Consider the following 18,516-nt stretch of genomic DNA (forward strand, 5'->3'; position numbering starts at 1 on the left):
TGTTCGCCTGCTTTGGTGCTCACAGTGCCCTTTCCCGAGAAGCAGGGAAGGAAGGAGGCAGAAGACAACCAAGGAAGAAATGTAGGAGAGCCTTTTATCCACAGACAGGCCTCAGGCTGCTTGCCCAGAAGGTCCTTTGACCAACACATTGAGGAGAGGTGGATAATAATGTAGCAGAGTTGCATCTACTCATGATTCTCCGTTGGATAGAAAAGAAACTTTCATCAATTTTTTTGCATCCTTATGCAAACCATTACTTTATATCTCTGGTCCTAATGGTGCTTTCTAAAGCAAGAAGGCTGAAATCTCCTGCCCTGGGCAGTGAAGGGGAGGAACCCTCGAGGCAGCTCTCCCCTCAAGCAGCACGTTGCTTGGCTGGCGGCAGGGAGGACCGTGTAATTGGTTTTTAGGAGAAAATCCGAATTTAAAATGTGCTGCCAGGAAATCTCAGGGGGGAGAGAAGCAGGAGTGAGTATCCTTCCCACGGAGTCTGCAGACCTTCACGAGGGGACTGAAAACTAACACATTGAAAGTCCAGGAGCTGGTCACTTCAAAGCCGGGAAGCCCGGAGGTGCTGTGTGTCCTGGGGCAGACAGCCCTGCTCTGACACAGCGATCTGTGGAGGTCCTCTTCAATTGGGGAAGTGGTGGAGTTGTCTTCTTGGCTGTCCCACCAGCAGACGGACATCTCCTTTGACGTGCTGGAGACATTTCTTTAGTTCTAGTTTCAGACAAGGCGGCTTTTCCACCTGCCAAAGGAGCTCCATGGGCTGTGGCTTGGGCTGCACAAGTCTTCCAGATCTCTTTGCCATCAGTCAGTGCTGAAGGCCAAGTTGCATGAAAAGATTGGTTCCCGGGTTTTAGCCTCTATGTTGGGGCTGGAATAATTGAGGAGACTGAAGGCTCTATTTATTTGCTTGTATGGCCTTCACATGACCTGGAGATGGTCCTACCTGAGCTGTCAGGCTGCAAAGAACTGCTTGGCTGGGGAGAGCAGTCATTGAATCACGCAGTTTCAAATTAAAGCGTGTTTCACAAGAGACGAGCCTTGAGCAATGTCTTGCCATGCAATTTTGCATTTTCTGCTGGACATCTCTCTGTCCCCGCGTTGACCGTGCGGTGCCAATGCTCCCAATGACATTAAACCCACGACCTCCACCTACTGTGGGCCAACTATTCCCAGCACTGTTTGCTCGTAGTCTGGGTGGGAAAGGCAAGGGGAGACCTGCATGATGAGAAAAAGTAACTTTACTGTTGGTTGTGCTTGTTGCAGCCATCCTCTTTCCCTCTTTTTTTTTCCCTGAAACCTAGACATATGTACTGCCACCATCTTCTCCACCTGCTTCCTCTTGGCGATGGCCAAAGTTTGATGGTTTGGAGGAGGTGCGATGCCCTGGAGGAGGTGGGGTGGTGTGTAGGGCGCAGCCAGCCCCCGTAACAGCCTGCTTTGCCTCCTTGCCCCTCGGCAGCACGCAGCAGCTCCGCCAGCTGCTGCGGCATGGGGAGAGCACCGCTGCAGCAGACACGGTGGCTGGAACGTAACCCGCTCCCTTCCTGTGCCTCTCCCCAGCGCTCCCAGTTTCTCTCTCCCCCGCTTTCCCCTTCGTCATCTCTTAGAAAAATGTATTGGAAATGCGCCTGACTCGTGCCGTATTTTGCCGTCAGCATTTTTTTACCTTATGGTCCTGCTCTAAGACTTATTTTGATCCCACCCATAGCTTCACCCACCCCTGCTTATACATGCTAGTGTTAAGTAAAGCTGACTGATACAGTTTCACTCAACTTTTTATATTAAAAGTATTTTTTTAAAGCCACAATAACTTTTTACATAGATTAAAAAAATCCATTTTTTCAATGAGTTCAATGAGTTCTCGAACTCATTTTTCGAGCAGTCAACAAAAAGGTGGACACGCCAGTTAAGCACGTATTTATACGCTGTCCAGCCCTGTGGTGTTAGTTTGTACTTAATCCGTGCTCCTTCCATTCACCCCTTTATTTAAAAATGTAAAGTCTCGTCGGCGGTTCCCTGGGGTAAGAAGCCTGAGCTTTCCAGCTGGATCTACTCTGAGTTGCTCAGCGAGGTCCCAGCTCAGTAAAGAGCTTGAGCATATGGCGTATCCCCTTTGCCAGTGGGATGTTTGCCTTCAATGCTGGTTATACGTAGCAGGACTGGGACCCCTGGGCAGCTTATACGTGGCTTACAAATCTTTCCTGAGTGTGAGCCCGAGTTTTAAAACACTAAAAACTTCTGAGGCTCTTTTGCTGAAACTTTTTCCAAATAAGACAGACGTTAATCGGCAGGAGCAGCATCAGTGTCTGATGCTTTTGCCAGGGTCAGTCTGTGTTGTGGAGGATGGAGTCAGGGATCTGAGGATTTGGAGGTAAACTTTGAAGCTGAGCCCTCCTCCTCTTCTCTGAAGGCCTCTTTGGTTCGATTTCCACTTACTTCACCACCTCGCAGACAAACGTGTGGTTTATTGCAACATCCCACCCAGCTGGTGTGAAGCATCGGCACGCGGAAAGGGCAAGCGTGTCTCCGGGTGCAGCTGGCAGCGGTTGGTGGGACCATGGTTGGACTGCTGAAGGATTTGGTTTCAAAGGTGCTGAGCACCCAAGCCCCAGGCAAACACATGTCCGCTTAACGCTGAGTGTGAAAATTGTTCCCTGAGGTGCAGAAACCGGGGTGGATGAATTACTGAATTGCGAGGCAGGGAAATTCTCCCATTTGCCTGCACGTTTGGCGTTGGGCGGGCCTGGCTCCAGGGGGCTATCCTGCAGCCCTTCTGAAGCTGGTCAGAAGAGGTCACCTTCTCCTGTTGACGTTGCCCCCGTGCCTGTGCTATCCCTTTCCTTCAGCAGCACTGATTTATTCCAGCCAAGTCTCCGGCCCATGACTCAAAAGGGTAATTCTGTGAATTAATTTATTAGCAGAGTCTCAAAGGACCTCAGAAGGTTGCACATCGAATTTTGGTGGTGGGATGGAAATTGTCTCTTACCGCGACCAAGGTGATTATTAGAGGACCTGGAGTATGATCGTTAGCGTAACCGGCAGGAGGCTGGTGGGTGAGGGCTGCTCGAGCATCCGTTTACAGGTGAGCTGCCGAAAAAGGCCACCCCGAGGTGGGCTCAGCGCTGGGGTGCTCCTGCCCCTCAAGGAGCTGTGCCCTGGCACGGACCAGCTCCCCGCCGCGGGAGAACAGGCACGAATGGAGGGTTACCGCACCCCCGGGGAGCAGAATTCCTGTGTCCCCTCTGCCACAAAACTTCCTGGCTAGCCTTGACCGAGTCACGTAGTACCAGAGCTGGGGGTCACCGGGCGCTTGGACCCTCCTGCCTTAATGGGGCATGATGTTCGGCTCTCCGTGCCCTGGACTTCGTCTGCAGGATGGCAGGGGAAAGAGCGTCTCCCCGCCCTTGGGTTGTGTGAGGATGAGTAGCTTCGTGAGGCTCTTGGTGCAGGGGAGGCTGCAGCTGCCCAGCAGACTGGGAAATGGCCCCACGTACAAGCCCTTGGGCTTCGTCTGACTCGGCCAAAGCCTTCGTGCAGGCGTGGACTAGGTGGGCCTGCCTTGCTCTGGGGGGGTGCGTGTAATGTATCGCCGGATGCGTCTATGTTTGATGTCCAGTTGGCATTATTTATCCAAATTTTGACCTTGCAGCTAAATGAATTCATTTTTTAGGAGAGTTTTGGCCACCTAAAGGTCTAGTCTACTTGTGTTTTTAATATTTCATCTGAATGCCCCCAAATGGAAGTCACTTTAAAAAAGGCAATTAAAATGCAGGAAAACTTTTCGCATTGCCATTATTTTAAAGCACCTTGAACTTGCCCAGCAAGGCTTCACATGACCATCGGGGAAGCTCTTGCTAATAAAATTAGTTGTTCACGCATGGGAAAAGTAATACCCAACAGCACCAGGTTCGAGGAAATATTTGGCAAAGAGTTTGCAGTCCCAAGCAAGCACGTCCATACCTGATCCCCAGCTGAGCTGGACTGAGGTCTGGTACCACTAACGGGGTCTGGCCCGGAGCCGGCAGAGAGACGCTGTGGGAACGGCACGCGAGAGGCACCGTTGATGGAGTCAGGGCCAACAGCTTACCTGCTACCTTAGCTGCTCCCCAGAGCTGCCAGGGATGCAGGACCTGTGCCCTCCCACTGCCCGCAGCTCCAGGGGAGCACGTTTCCTGGGAATTTCTCTTCGTTTCACGCCGAGCCCACCGAGATCACAGCCCTGCTCCTGCCGAGCCCCGAGGTGGCTTGTTCCAGCTCCATCCCTGCTCACTGGCCAACCTTGGATAATCTCGTTTCATGTCTCCATCCCCACATCCCACAAAACGGGGGTCACGTTGCTTCTCTGGCTGGGTGATGTGCGGCGAGACAGTTTTTAAGGCTGTTTAAAGAGGCTGTTTAAAGGCAAATCATACCTCTGACCTCCCACAGATAGTGGAGCAGCTGAACTTGCTTTGTATTAAGAAAGAAACACTGTGGACTGGAAAAGATGCTAAAAGAAAAAAAAAAAACCACCTAAACCCCTAAGTGCTACAGTCTGTTATTACTTCCAAAGCTTTGCTACGGATTTTAAGCCTTTAGGGATGGTGAGCACACATGTCCTGCACTGAATGCTGCCCTTCGTCCCTGGAGGGGCTGCTCCCAAAGACGCGCAATAGGATGCATCCAAATAATTACCCCGCTGTGTTAACGATGAGCGCGACGGCCCTGCTGGGGGGCCGGTAGAGCTCCCTCCCCGCTTGTTCGGGAAGGCGCTTGTGATGGGCCGTGGTGGCTTTGGCTTGCGTAAGCTTTAATCTAAAGTTGGAGATGTTTTTAGCTGATCTGTGTTAATGTTGGGTGGAATTAACATGCATACGGGGAGACCACGTGACCCCCTCCGACCTCCCCCCCCCCCCTTTTTTTTTTTTTTCCATTGCTTTAACGGATTCCTGCCAAATCGGAGTGGCTGGCGCCCGGCAGGGCTGGGCTGCCGCCGCCAGCAAGATGCCCGCCGTCTCTGTCCTTTACAAGGGAGCCATCATCATCAGCAGGTAATCCCCGCTGCAGCCAGGGCAGGAATTGGGGAGGGGGCACGGGGCAGCCTGGGGGTCCCGGTGGCCACCCCTAGCCAAGGGTTATCTGCTGTGGCTTCTCCAGGAGCAGGGTTCGGTGGCAGAGATGGCTTGCGCGCAGCAGAAAGAGCTGAGGACTTCATCACTAGCGCCTGTGGTTGGATTTCTTGCGTCTCTAGCGTTAGCGAAGCTCGCTTCTGCTCCACCGTTCGTGCATCAAATTGGGGATAAAAGTTGATTGTATCAAGTAGGCATCTGCTTTACCGAAACCTCCGACCTTATGTCATGTTTCAGCCCGGTTTGAGCTATTTCTGTTTACTTGTGGTGGAGTTTCCTCGGTGATTTACTCAAAATACTCTGAAAATCCTGGATGGTAAATTGAACCAGTCTGGGCCCAGGGCTGCTCTGGCTTCCTGGGATGCCTTCAGGCTCCATTTTCTGACAGCCAGATGTGGCCAGTTGTTTGTCCAGTCTCTTGAATATGTGAAACGTTGCAAGAATATCAAGGGGGGATATTTTTAACAGGGAGAAAAAGCTTCCAGTCCGAATCTTAGAGCTTTTCAGATAGCTTGATATTTTGAGAGGTATTTTGGATGCCTGCAAAGAGAAGTCCCCAAGGTTTATTCCTCTCCTGCGTCCCGCTGGACTTGGGAGAGCCTGTTGTGCCGCACGGTGTTGTCCCTCCTCAGCTGTATCCAGATTTGGGATCCGATATTGATTCAGAAACTTCTTTTCTCTTGTGACTTAAATCCTGGAAAGTGGAGTGTTTTGGGAGCCCCTCACCCCTGGTTTCCCCCTTGGCACGTCTGGCTCTGGGTTTGTCAGATCAAGGTCCAACCATCCTCACGTCCACCCATCCTCACGGGGGTGACCACCAGGGGCCACCCAAGGAGGAGAAGCGCTGGTGGTCCCAGATTTGGAGTCTGGGGTCCCCAGTTAGGGCAGAGTGGAGCTTTTGGTGTCATTTATTTGGGACACCCACCTTGCCAGCAAGGGTTTAGGGGGAGACTGTGGGGCGGCTGGGAGAGTTACTTGGCACGGGGGAAACTCAGGTGTACGATGCTCTTCCACCCGCTTTGGCTTGCGATGAGAAGCTCCCACCCTTGACCTGGCGAGGCAGGGACTTGAAGCGGCTCAGCAGATCTTGCATCCCCCTTTTCCAGACCCCCTGCCAGAGGGATGGAGACTGCCTACGTTACAAAACCTCAGGAGCAGATCGCGCCCGGCTGTCTTCATTACAGGCTGTCTGTATTTGTGAAACTGGTTTATTCCCGGAACATTGGTCCGAGCTCTGATCTCATTTCCCGGGAGCTGGACAGCTGTCCAGCCCCGTTAATCTGGGGTAATGAATCACAGACAGGTCCATCAGATTTGCTGGGTGGGGAGGATGATGTCCAGCCCTGCACATATTCTCCCATTTATCTGTATAAACTTTGAGGGAGGTGGGAGGGGGTTGCTTTTTGCCAGCGTGGACTTAATATGCAGGGCCGTGTCCCGCAACCTGCGTGTCTGTCGGCAACGTCCGGGGTGGTGGGAAGGATGTGCTTGTGCACGTGTCGGTTGGGCGCCTGTGCATCTGTTTGTTTTAGCCCCTGAAAGAAAGATGCTTCTCTTCTCTCTCTCAGGACGCTCATGGGACCGTACGGGATGGATCGAACTGTGCACTGCTTTGATTTCGACGACTGTGCAAACGGGCTGGGTGAGTACTGAACCTCCGCAAGGGACATTGGGGTGGGCTGGGGCCCCTCAAACATCCACCCGGTCCCCAGCACCCATGTCGTGATGTGCCTCCCTATGTGGTTCGATATCTCACAGAAATATTGCTTCTTGTGCCTGCCTGTGTCGAGCATCTGATAGCACCTTTTGCAGCTGGGAGGTTAAAATAAGGTCACAATCCCAACTAATTCCCCGCTGATGGTGGGCAGCCGCAGTGCTGAGAGCTATGCAGGAGCCTGGGGCCAGAGCCCCTCCCCTGAGCAGGACGGGGGGGGAAAAGGCTTTTCAGAATTTTCTGCTGAATTAATTAAATTAACATTTAAAATAAAAAAAATTAGAAATTAAAAAAAAAAAAAATCCCAAGCACCTCCCAGCTGCCTGTCCCTGCCGGCTGCCACTGCCCCGCTGCAGGCAGGGCCCCCCGGGATGCCACCCTGATGGGCGACGCAGGGCGTTGCAGCTCTCCTGGGGACCGGGCTGCATGAGTTGTTTTTGGAAAGTTTGGCCCACGGGTAAGGGTATGAGCACCGAGCGAGTCAGACGTCCTTCCACGGTGCTCTGAACATCAAAGCACGGAGGAGAAGGGAAAAGAGATGGTCACATCCATCAGAACGTGAGAAATAGCCACAGGTGCATGAAACTCAGCCCGAAAGGATCCAGCATAGCATCTCATCTGACCGCTGTGTACCCAGCAGCATAAATACTGGCGTTCTTTCATGGACTTTATAAAAAAATTGTAATCCTGCATCAGGATTTCTCGGGGTCCACCACGCAGTCTCCTCCATAATTTTTAATTGCGAGTGCAGCCCATCATCCCGCAGAGCAGCTGCAGGCCCCTCGGTGAGGTCCCTGGGTGACCATCTGGGGACCCCTCCTGAGAAGTCAAACTCACCAGAGAAACAAGGTCAGGTTTCCTGAGACCTGAGATTAATTATAGATTCATTATTGACTGTTTCCAGCTCTTGGGTAACGGGGCTTTCTGCTGTGGAGGAAAGGCTTTGCTGACTCTTCTCCTGGTCTTCTGTTCATGATGTTCACAGGAGCTCAGAGAAATATCTTTGCTGGGTGAATATGATATTTTAATCTCCAGAGGTGGATTTGATTGACTTGATGGGATTTTAGCTGTTGGGTTAAGATTAGCTCGTTAAAGGAGGAGACCCAGAAAAGCCTGACCGGGCTGCCGCTGACCTCTGGAAGAGGTGCACAGATGTTGCAGCCCACTGCGAGCCACTTTGCTGGGTCCCAATACTCCTCCTTTCCAGGAGGAGTCTGTGGCCAGAGGGTCTTTGCAGGGTCTGGCAGACCCTCTACAGGGCGTTGTGACACGCTGCAGGAATGATGCGGATTTTCTAATGCGGTCACCAGCTTTCTTCATCCTCTCTTGTGAGGTTTGAAACACTCAAGACACGTGGTTGTCCTCCAGAAATCATCCCTCTCTGCTGAGGACCAAGTGGTGCTTGCAGGAGCCCTGTGTCTCCTGTGTAGGTGTAGCTGCTCAGAATATGTTTTTTGGGGGAAAAAGGTGCCTCCCTGAGTTTCTAGGTTCAGATGCAGGTGTTACTCCAGCAGAGTTTCTTCAGGGCAGCATCAGCCCGCTCAGTGCCGGCACGGCAGGTCAGCGTTTGGCCCCAGGTCTGTTGCTCTGTGGCTTTAGGTGGAAACCCACATGTGAACCTCAGCAGAAGTTCAAAGGGGTTACCTGGCGGCTCCTAAAACCTGAACTTTGAATTAAAGAATAGCCATCAAAGGGAAGTGCTGATTAAGAAGCATTTCTCAGAAACACTGAGATCCCATTATCTTGACCTTCATCTTCTTAGGACAGGGCAGCGAGTGATTCACCTCCAATCTGTCCCTTCCTCCAGACAGGAAAGGCTGGCCCGGGCCGCAAGATCAAGAGGGATTAAGGGAAATGTAATTGAACATTGCTAGCTTAGACGCAAAGCGGGCAGCCTCTCTCCGTGCGGACTGCCAGGAGCAGGGCACAGTGGCCGGAGGGGTCGGGATGTGCCGGAGATGATTACAGTTGGGCTAAACAACCAGATTAGCCCGGACACCCCTTGACCTGTGCTATAGGGAGCTGGAAGCAGGTGAGATTATAGCCTGAGAAGTTGAGAGCTGCGACAGTGGCATTAGTGGGAGCAGGATTAGATGTGCCAGAGAAGCTTGAGGGTCTGGAAGAAATTTATAGGATCACTAAGAATCTCAAGAAAACACCGTCTTGGTCAGTCTAACCTGTATGCCCACCTGGAGTTTTCCCATAAATGTTTGTTCTGCAAAAGAGAAAATACTGGGGACATGGGCATTGGCTCCAGGACCTTTGCCAGAAAGGAAAGATTAAAGAGAGAGATCCAAAATAGGCTAGATTATCTGGCCCTAAGTATGACTTAATAAGCATTATACCGGGACTTTGATGCTGTGATAATTAAAGAGCCGTTATTTACCTACACTGGGTCCCAAATATAAATTTGATTGAAATAAGGGCTTATAAAATACAAAGACTCCTAGGAATGCTACCACCACAATCTTTGATTCGGGTTTGTTGCAATCAGTCCTGGGCTGTCCCGCGGCTTGGTCTGAGCCCTGGCAGGGGTGAGCCCTTCCTCCTCCTCCTCCTCCCTGCCCTGGTGGGCACTCCCCAGCGCATCTCTCGGGGGGGCAGGACTGGCATCTGCGGTGCCTCCACGGCAAGGTGATGGGTGGGAGGGCAGCGTGAGCAGAGCCTGGCAGCACCCAGCTGGTTTGCCAACAAGGGAGTTAAAAGTCAGGGTTTTTTCCTCCCCCCCCCCCCGTCAAAGTTTGAGTGTGTCTGGGAGCAATACTGTGAGTAATCACCGATTTTAATAACAAGATCGGATTTTCTCCTGACATCGTTGGGGATAAAGGAGGATTTGTAGATACTTCAGCTATATTAAGCCATTATTACAATTGATTTGCAGACACAAAAGGGAAATGAGTCATTATTGATTTGATACCTTGGCAGAGAGGCCTGTCACAAGCAGGTCCTGTTGGGCTGCTGGGTGATGCTGCAGCTGCCCCTCTTCTGAGATGCAGATTTTCACATCGTTTATCTAACGCATTTTATCATTCCTAATTACTTCATGTTCCGGTGTGAAGAAAGACCTATGATGACTTCTTGAGTCATCACCTTGGCTTAAGCCAGACTTCCAGTGTCCTCCCCATCCAGGGGAGCCGATGGGGCTTTGGCCCTGCAGGACCCCCCCATGCCAGGGGTTTCCCAAACCCATCCCAAGTGCGAGCCTGCTCCCCAGGGTCTCTCTGCCAGCTGGTGGCAAAGCCCACCAGCAGCCAGCCCAGCCCGGTCGGGACCTGAGAAGCTTTCCAGCTGAGCATCCTCGGTGATGAGCAGGTTCCACCTTCTGTCAGCAGGCTCTGGAGCTGCAGCATCTCTTCCCCGCTTTGGTCCACAGGTGCGTGACGTGCCCCCATGCCTCGGTGAGGCTTGCGCCGCTCAGAGATACCTCTTTTGGGCAATATTTCAAATTTTAGTGAATTTCTTAAAAAAAATGCAATGGAGAATAACATTGGTGCCTCCTCCTGAGGTGTTTTGCCATAAGTTCCCAGTGCCGTCGGTAAAACAGCTCCTCCTGCCCGGGGGTTTTATGGTTTTAATGCATCAAGCCCAGAGAATAAACTCCAGCGCATGGATGGGGCTGGGGCTTTGTGCTTTGGAGAAGCAGCAATTGGTGCATATGGGAATGAAATGAAAAATTGTGATAAATCTGTTTTTAATCACAATTTTAATGTAAGATGACTTGAGAGACAAGGTCTTTCCCTAGAGGTAGCTGAAAACTGTGAGGGTCTTTAGAGCAGACCTTGGGTTATGAAAGAAAGGGAACTAGGGATGGAAATACCGCCGTTGTCCTGAGTAATCCCGATCCAGGGTCCACTCCTCTTCCCTCCTGCTCGTTTCGAAAAGGGGTCTCGTATCTGGGGAAGAAGCTGTGCTCTGCTCCCCTGGAGGGAGGCGTTTCTCGCACGGGGCCACTTCGTGCATCCCAGGACCCCACCAAGGCTTGGTGGGGTCATCAGCCCAGGGCAGCAGCCAGAGGATGAAGCTGGCAGTGCCCCTCTCTGCGGTGCTGCCTGTCCTCAGCGTGCCCTCCTGCCCAGAGCAGCAAAATGCCCGACCAGCGGCTCTCGGGAGAGATTTGTTAATTAAAGCTGGGCTTTTTAATCCTTCTGTCCACAGCCTGGATCTTTGAAGCAGGACTTAATGAGCCCCGGACAAATAAGTCTCTTGGGCCATTTCCTGCCAGCCAGCTTACGCACGCTGGCAGGCACAGGTCCCCTGGCTGGAGAGGTGGCCATGCAGAGCACGAGCCCTTTGCCGAGGTGCTACAGGGGCCACGCTGCCGCAATGGGGGTTTCAGGGCCACACCAAAGGTCATCTCTGCACCCCCCGTCCTGCCTCTGGGCTGCTCCTCCCAGGTCCAAACTGATAAAAAGTGGCTGCTCTCGGGGCTGCTCCTGAGGTGCAGCTCTGCCATCGGTGGCAGCTTCAAAGGCCGTGGTGGAGATGCTGCTGGAGCCTGGCAGGCAGGCGAGCTTGCAGCAGGGATGTTCTCACCACTGTATTGAACCTGGGGCTTGTCCCAGATGTTGCAGCTCGAAGGGGGTCTCCTGGGGGAAACGCTTGTCCCCGGTAATGTTTCCTATAACAAGAGTTATCAGAGATACGAGCACGGGCTGAGGCATCCACAGCAGAATCAGATCCTTTCCCATCAGTGATGAACTTGGACCTGCTGGAGCAGGTCCAGAGGAGGGCCACAAAAATGATCAGAGAGATGGAACACCTCTGCTGGGAAGAGAGGCTGAGAGTTGGGGTTGCTCAGCCTGGAGAAAAGAAGACTCCGGGGAGACCTTATTGCGGCCTTTCAGTACTTAAAGGGGGCTTATAAGAAACATGGGAACAAACTTTTTAGCAGGGCCTGTAGCAATAGTTTAAAACCATTACCTCTTGTCCTAAAAGAGGGGAGATTTAGACTAGATATAAGGAAGAAATTTTTTACGCTGAGGGTGGTGAGACACTGGCCCAGGTTGCCCAGAGAGGTGGTAGATGCCCCATCCCTGGAAACATCCAAGGTCAGGTGGGACGGGGCTCTGAGCAACCTGATCCAGTTGAAGATGTCCCTGCTCGTGGCAGGGGACTGGACTAGATGGCCTTTAAAGGTCCCCTCCAACCCAAACCATTCTATGATTCTATGAACCTGGGGTTGGGGAAGGTGGTCGCTCCGTGCCTATGCCTTTGTCTCCGTAGCTGTTGCTCCAAGCAGGTGCTATCAGATGCCTTCAGCCTTTGTGTCGTGTCAGCAGCCGCATCCTGTTGATTCTGCTGCTGCTTGTGTAGTGCAGGGGATACACGGGGCTTTCCACAAATGGTTTTTAAAAGGGATGTCAGGCGGTGCCGAGGCACCTGGGAGCTGTGTCGGAGGCTGCATCCCTCTGAGACGGCCCGTGGAAACCATGATTCTTCTGCCTTTGTGTCATGGGCACTTCTTTTCCTCCAGGTATTAAGGTAATTGGTGGCATCAAGGAACTCACCGGAGAAGAATATGGAGTTTATGTCAAGAGGATCCTTCCAGGGGGTGTTGCTTACGTGGATGGTGAGTTAAATGTGGTGCAGAGTACCGCAAAGACTGAGAAAAGCCAAAATCCAATGTATTTATTTCATACGTTGCCTTATTAGACATTTCAGGTGCTTCCTCCCAGACTTTCCAGCAGTGGGGGTATTTTTTTGGTGTGGCAATCATTGTAACATCCGACAGCAGCCTTGTCTCGGCTTCCCAGCATATGTACGTTTGTTTCGTGTATTTAAAGCAAGATCCACCTCTGCCACGCAAAGACCTTCGCTTTGCTGCCTGTCCTTTCCCACGTGCCACTGACTGCCCGTAGCCCCACAATCACCTGAGATCCTTTTGCAAATTCAGCTCTGAGCCACTGATTTCACTCTGAGCATCTTCAAATAAGGAGGTATTAGGCAGGGCTCTGCAGAGTTCACCCTTCATAACTTAAGCCAGAAAGATTTTTTTTTTTTCCCAAATGTTACAACATCATTTTTGCATCTAATAAAGAAAAATAAATCCAGAACAGGTGGAGGTGCCAGTCGTGGTTTTCTGCCTGACCTCAAACTGAATTAAGTAAAAGCTTTATTGCATTTTTTGGTATTTACTTTCATAACTTCCTACAGCAGAGGAAGCGCTGTGACGTTGGCACGGCTTGTTCAGGGAGGTTGCAGAAACTTCATCTATGGACATCTTGAAAAACAGGTTGGATGAGCATCTCAGGAACAACCTATGCATATTTCATCCTGTCTCTGGGCAAAGGGAGGAACTGCCCAACCTCTCCCAGTCCCTTCAAGCTGTATTTTCTGCCGTTTCTATCCATTAGTTTTCTTTTCTAGGGCGCCTGCAGCCAGGAGACCAGATCCTGGAGGTCAATGGAGATTCCTTAATTGGGGTTACAAGCGAGAGGTACCATATCCAAACGGAAATTTTGCATTCCTGTTGCTTTTGTGTAATTCTGTGAAGTAGTTTAGGTTGCAGGTTGCACGGAGGACACCAGGGCATCGCTTTGTCTGTGCTCTGACGCAGCCAGCGCTGTTCCCGAGACCCAACTTGGGAATTATAAACCAAAAATTTTCTATATAAAAATAGACCGGTGAACCCCAGCTGTATTTGTGAGATATTCAGGCATTTCCCCAAAATGCTGGGTTTTTTAACAGCTCCTGGCACCCCCACTCCATCTGCTACAGCTTCCCAGCAAGCCCCGCAGCTCCCAGTGCAGATTAGCCAGTGCCTAAGCCCAACAGGGCTGCTCTGCGCAGGGGATTCCCTCCGGAGCTGCAATCCAGCCCCTCGTCTCCCTGTCAAGAAAATAATTAACTGATCCAGAGGAGTACCGCACTTTTGGGGCACCCCTTTTCCATTAAACGTGGTGCTAGCCCGCTGCTGCCTGGCACTTCTGCATGGCGTGCTGAGGCTGGATGGATGCTTGGGAAGCAGCATGAGGAGCTTCTCCCGCTCCCAAACCCCCAGAGTGGCTGGGTTTGAGGAAGGAGGTCCCTGAGGACATCTCTGCAGCTGCAGGGAGACTATGTCTGGCCCCCAGACTCTCACGAGGACACGTGTATTTTGAATCAGAAAGTGGTCATCCCTGAGATGGAAACTTCCCGAGGGAGATGTGCAGGGAGGTATTTGCTCACTGCCACATGCATCTTCTGCGTCTGCTTTGTTACCAGGGACTTCTAATTTAGTGCAGAAGCGCGAAAACCAGGCTGTGACTTGGTTGCCCTCCGGCCCTGCTGCCAGGGCTGGGAATGGGGCTGCTCCACAGGCGTCCAGCCGAAAAAAGTCCCTTGGCTGCTGATGGGGCTTGCCCAGGCCATGGGTCTCTGCCCAGTTTGCCGTGAGCTTTGACACGCGGCCGGGCGAGCTCGGTGGAGCATCACTGCGAGCCGGCGTTGACGCGTTGCGGTCCTTGTCTCGCAGGGCCGTGGACATCCTGAGGACGGCGTCAGCCACCAGCCACATGCGCCTTCTTATAGCCCGTGATGACGACGCCAGGTAAGGGGTGTCATCTCGTGCCGGGAAGGGGGATCGCAGCACTTGTTGGCACTGTAGCTGGACTGCCTTTGGGCTAACGGGGCTCGAAGCCCACAGTGAAGCTGGAGGTGGCCAAGGGTCTTTGACAACCGTACGCTGGTGGGAACACACTGAAGCTGTCATGGGAAGGGAAGCAAAGCCGGTGGCTCCCAGCTGCAAACCTGGCTCCAGCCCAGCCTCTGCCAGGGTCTGCAGCTGGGAGCCACCGGCTTTGCTTCCCTTCCCATGACAGCTCCAGCATCGAGCAGATTTCTGCAGGCGTTTCCCCAGCAAGGACCAGGGCAGCTCCAGCCTCGGCTGTAGGGTCGCACGGGCTCCTTCAGCTCTGCTGTGTGGTGCTGAGCTGCTATGGCTTATCACGTCCTGCACAGAGCTTTGGATGAAGACATAGAGGGACAGCAGGATCTTCCCCTTCCTTTCCAGTGAGACACGCTGAGTTATGGTCTTCCTTCCCCAGAGGATTCCTCCTTCTCGGGGACGACAAGCAGTTTCTCCCTGAAACCTCTCCCCTCACTGCTCCCTGGAAAACCTTGCTTTCTCTAGAGAGGCTTGGAGGATTCCAAAGGAGAAGGGAAGAGTTCAGTTTTGTCTTGGCTGCATTTAAGCTGTGTAGGACCGTGATGGTGTCATGAGAGAGGGCAGGGTTGTGGAAACCAAGGTATGGGATTAGTGGGGCCCTTTGCTCGCATCCCCTGGGAGATCTGGTGCAACGCGCTGGAGCATCCTCTCCCTGTTGAATAGAAACACAGGTCTGGAAACTTGAGGTCTGAACAGGAACACAGGTCCGGAAACTTGCACCAGGAACCACCGAAATGAGAGTGGGTTTAGGCAGAGCGCGGTTGTGGGCAGGCAGACTGGTGGCGCCGAGGCTTTGCACTGCGCGTGGGTGGCTGAAGATCACAAGAGTCGTTTGCTCAACGTACCCGCATCCCGTTAGTGTCAGAGATGATGGTTTCATTCCTTATCCATCAGCAGCCGTGGAGCGTTACTGCCTTAGCAGAATAGTGAGAGTGCTGTAATGACAGGGATGAAACTAATTTTGACACAGTAATATTCTGGCAGAATAATTATTTGCTATTAATGACAGACTGCTTTTTACCTACCTCTATTCCGCTCTTCCAGTGAAAATGACATCTCAAATCATTATATTAGCTGCAAGTCCTTCAGCAGCTGCTGAGGAAGCACCGGGTGAAGCGAGCAGGTCACCGGAGCTAGACTCGGGAGCTTCACCCTCTCTTGGTCCGAGTAAGGATGCGCAGGATGCGCTTCTGTGCCGCAGTGGTCCCTGCGCTGGCCTTAGGGGTGTAAGTGGCAGTGGGCACCTCGCGCTGTCCCCTCTGGGTGGCTGTTGCCGGGGCTGGTCCCCAGCAGGAGGGATGGGTTCCCGCAGCTGAGCAGCTCCTTGCGCCCAGCAGCAGCAGGGCTCGCTCAGGGAAACGCTTCCTCTCTCAGCCAGAGCCCCCAAAGCGGGTTTTCTGCCTTCACCCATGCTGACCTGTTCCAAGCTGTTCCGGCATCTTGATGTGCCTCCTAATATCTTAAATTGCAGCAGACGTTTCTTAAAACATACGCACGCGTGGCTTTGTCGGCAGCTCCAGCTCCTTCATGCATCTGTCGGCAGTCCCCAGTCACCCTGCGGAGGAGCTGCTCGTAAACCGACCGAGGGAGACGGGGAGGGCAACGAAACTTTAGGCAATTTATTTGGCCTCCATTTGCTGTTGGTTATCTGTTAAATCTGCAAAAGGTTAGCTGGCGGGAGAGTGGGAAAGTAATCACTTTGGGTTTTTTTTTAAAAGATTTGCAGAGATTTCATTTACATAATCATCTCACAAACTGTTTAACACACAAATACATATCTCCAGGATTAAGGGCTGTGGCAACGAGGGAAGGATTTTTCTGCTTTCTACTTTTTTTTTTTCTCCTTAGTTTTGTCTTTATTTTATTGATGCCCTATTATCTTTTAAGTCTGTCCTTGAGCGTGGGTGAGCTGACAGCCCTCTGTCTGGGTTGAAGTGGGCTCTTTGACTTCCCAGGGACTGTCAGCTCTGGAGGTGATGATACCCACGGAGATGCTGCGCCGTGAGCTCCCATGAGCTGAGGGCAGCCTTGCAGCTCCCCACTGCCCAGCAAAGTGGCTCACGAGACACGAAAGCCAAGAGAATGACACGGGGAGGAGTGTAATTCAGGGGATTTGCAGATACGCGCACGCATGTCGTCTTCATAAACCCTGAGCGCACAAGGCACGCTGGAGGAGGAAACGTAATGGCTCTGGGTTTGGAAGACAATTCAACCCGCCTGCCAATTTTCCCAGTGACTCAGCTGAGCAGCATTTTGTTGTGGTTGCCCTCGGGTGAATTTGACTCATAAACGCTATTATTTGTCCCTGGAGTTAATTATAGGCCCAAATTACCTGTGCTCTTAATGGAACTCAGTCCTGGCGTGTATAAGATGCATGTTTTCAGCCTGTCGCATCAGACATGCTGCAGAGAGCAGCAGTAATGCTAGGGCTTAAAGCAGAAAATTCAGATTTAGAGCTGGACATGCTGGGTTTGGATGATGGTTGGATCTGATTTTCATCTGTGCTCATCTTTAGCTAATGGGGATAATTTTATTGCATACGAATAATTATTGTTTATTCATTCTCAGCCTGAAAGTTACAATAGTTCCTTGTTTCTCTGCGTTGCACAGATATCATCCTGGTCTTTCAGGTTTATCGCTGTGAGAAAGCCAGTTTGCACTGCACGTCCTAGTACTCGCATGATAAAATGCTAAATACGTTGCATCTCCGCACGATATGCACAGTCATCTCGGCTGAAATGGGTTGTTGTATTAATAGGGCTTGCACAAGCAGCAGTAAGGAAAGCAGCCTGCTTTTCTGCAAATGCACAACCAATGTCAACCAATACCCAGGAGTCAGCAGAGAGCCTGTTGCTGCAGTTCATGCCCAGCCTGGTGCGAATGCAAGGTAACCCCTTTCTTCCTGCGAGCCCTACGTGTGACAGCGGCAGGTCAGCCCACGGGCTTGTTTGGGCACTTGGTGCTAAACTGGAAGGCAGTGGTGGGGCTGACTCCTGCAAGCCCGGGGTGCCCCAGGGTCATTGGGGAAAAACACGCGTCCTTTTGCACTGAAGCCGAGATGCAGCTGTGCGTGTCACTGCTTCCTAGGCATTTACGGGAAAGCAAAGACAAGCGGCGGCGTGATGTGCTGCCCAGCACGGCCCGTGCGGGAGGGCTCACAGCTCGGCACGTGCCGGCTTTCCGCAGCCCTGTCCCCGGCCGGTCTGTGCTGGGATGGACTTGGGCTCCGTGCCAGAGCTGCTGCTCCAGAGCATCGTCCTGCCCAGACAGCGGTGGAAATGCTGCAGCTGCTGCAAGCTGGGCACGAGAAAATCTGCTTTTGTGATGCTTTTGCAGTGCTTCGGGTTCACGGTTCCCACTGACCTGCAGGCTTCGTTTTTTTGAGACAAGCTATTAATTTATCTGGTGTCACAGGCTCCTCTTTCTCCCCCAGCTGTGGTGCAGAGCTGAGGTTTCCAGACACTGTGCTCTCAGGTAACCTTTGATGTAGGATTCACCCTTTGTTCTCCCAAGAACAAAAGGGCAGGACAAAAAGGTATTATGAGATAAAACAACAATATTCTGCAGGAAGATTGACCCCTGCTGCTTAATCTGTAGCAAAGTCGGCCTACAGCTGGCTGCTGCTGGCAAACCCCATTATCCCGCTCCACACGGTGGGGCTGGCTGAAGGCTGTGCGGGTCTGAGCTCTGTTACAGAGATCCTCCAGACCTCATGTGTCTGCATCTTAATGAAAAAGAGCTGGAGAAGGGATGGCTAAAATGAACTTTCCACCTAGTACAACCCCATGATTTTTTTTTTTTTTAAAGCTGGGCATTTTAGCCCTGCAGGCACCTGACAATTCAGAATGGTTTAGTAAGCGTCAAATTTTAAATATTAAAGACATCTTCTGAGATCTTTTGGTGTCTGAAAGCACAAAGCAAGACCTGTTGGCATTCCTTCAGTGTACTTGTTCATTAATCGGTAATGTTTGGGCATCGTCTGCCCGCCTGTAAATTCCTTCAAATACAGCACTGCGCACAAAATTAATTCTCGGGAGATT

The 18,516-nt window shown here is 51.9% G+C and overlaps 1 protein-coding gene across 1 annotated transcript in view; it reads left to right on the forward strand.

The window, feature by feature from the left end:
* Positions 1-18,516, forward strand: part of LOC142416133 (syntaxin-binding protein 4-like) — a 47,428-nt gene that overhangs the window by 5,893 nt on the left and 23,019 nt on the right. The window contains exons 2-5 of the mRNA XM_075515274.1: positions 6,686-6,759; positions 12,305-12,400; positions 13,198-13,267; positions 14,285-14,359. Of these exons, the coding sequence (XP_075371389.1) occupies positions 6,686-6,759; positions 12,305-12,400; positions 13,198-13,267; positions 14,285-14,359 (315 nt within the window). The remainder of the gene's footprint in view (positions 1-6,685; positions 6,760-12,304; positions 12,401-13,197; positions 13,268-14,284; positions 14,360-18,516) is intronic.

This window comes from Mycteria americana, chromosome 12 (assembly GCF_035582795.1).
Source record: "Mycteria americana isolate JAX WOST 10 ecotype Jacksonville Zoo and Gardens chromosome 12, USCA_MyAme_1.0, whole genome shotgun sequence".
NCBI classification, from domain to species: domain Eukaryota; kingdom Metazoa; phylum Chordata; class Aves; order Ciconiiformes; family Ciconiidae; genus Mycteria; species Mycteria americana.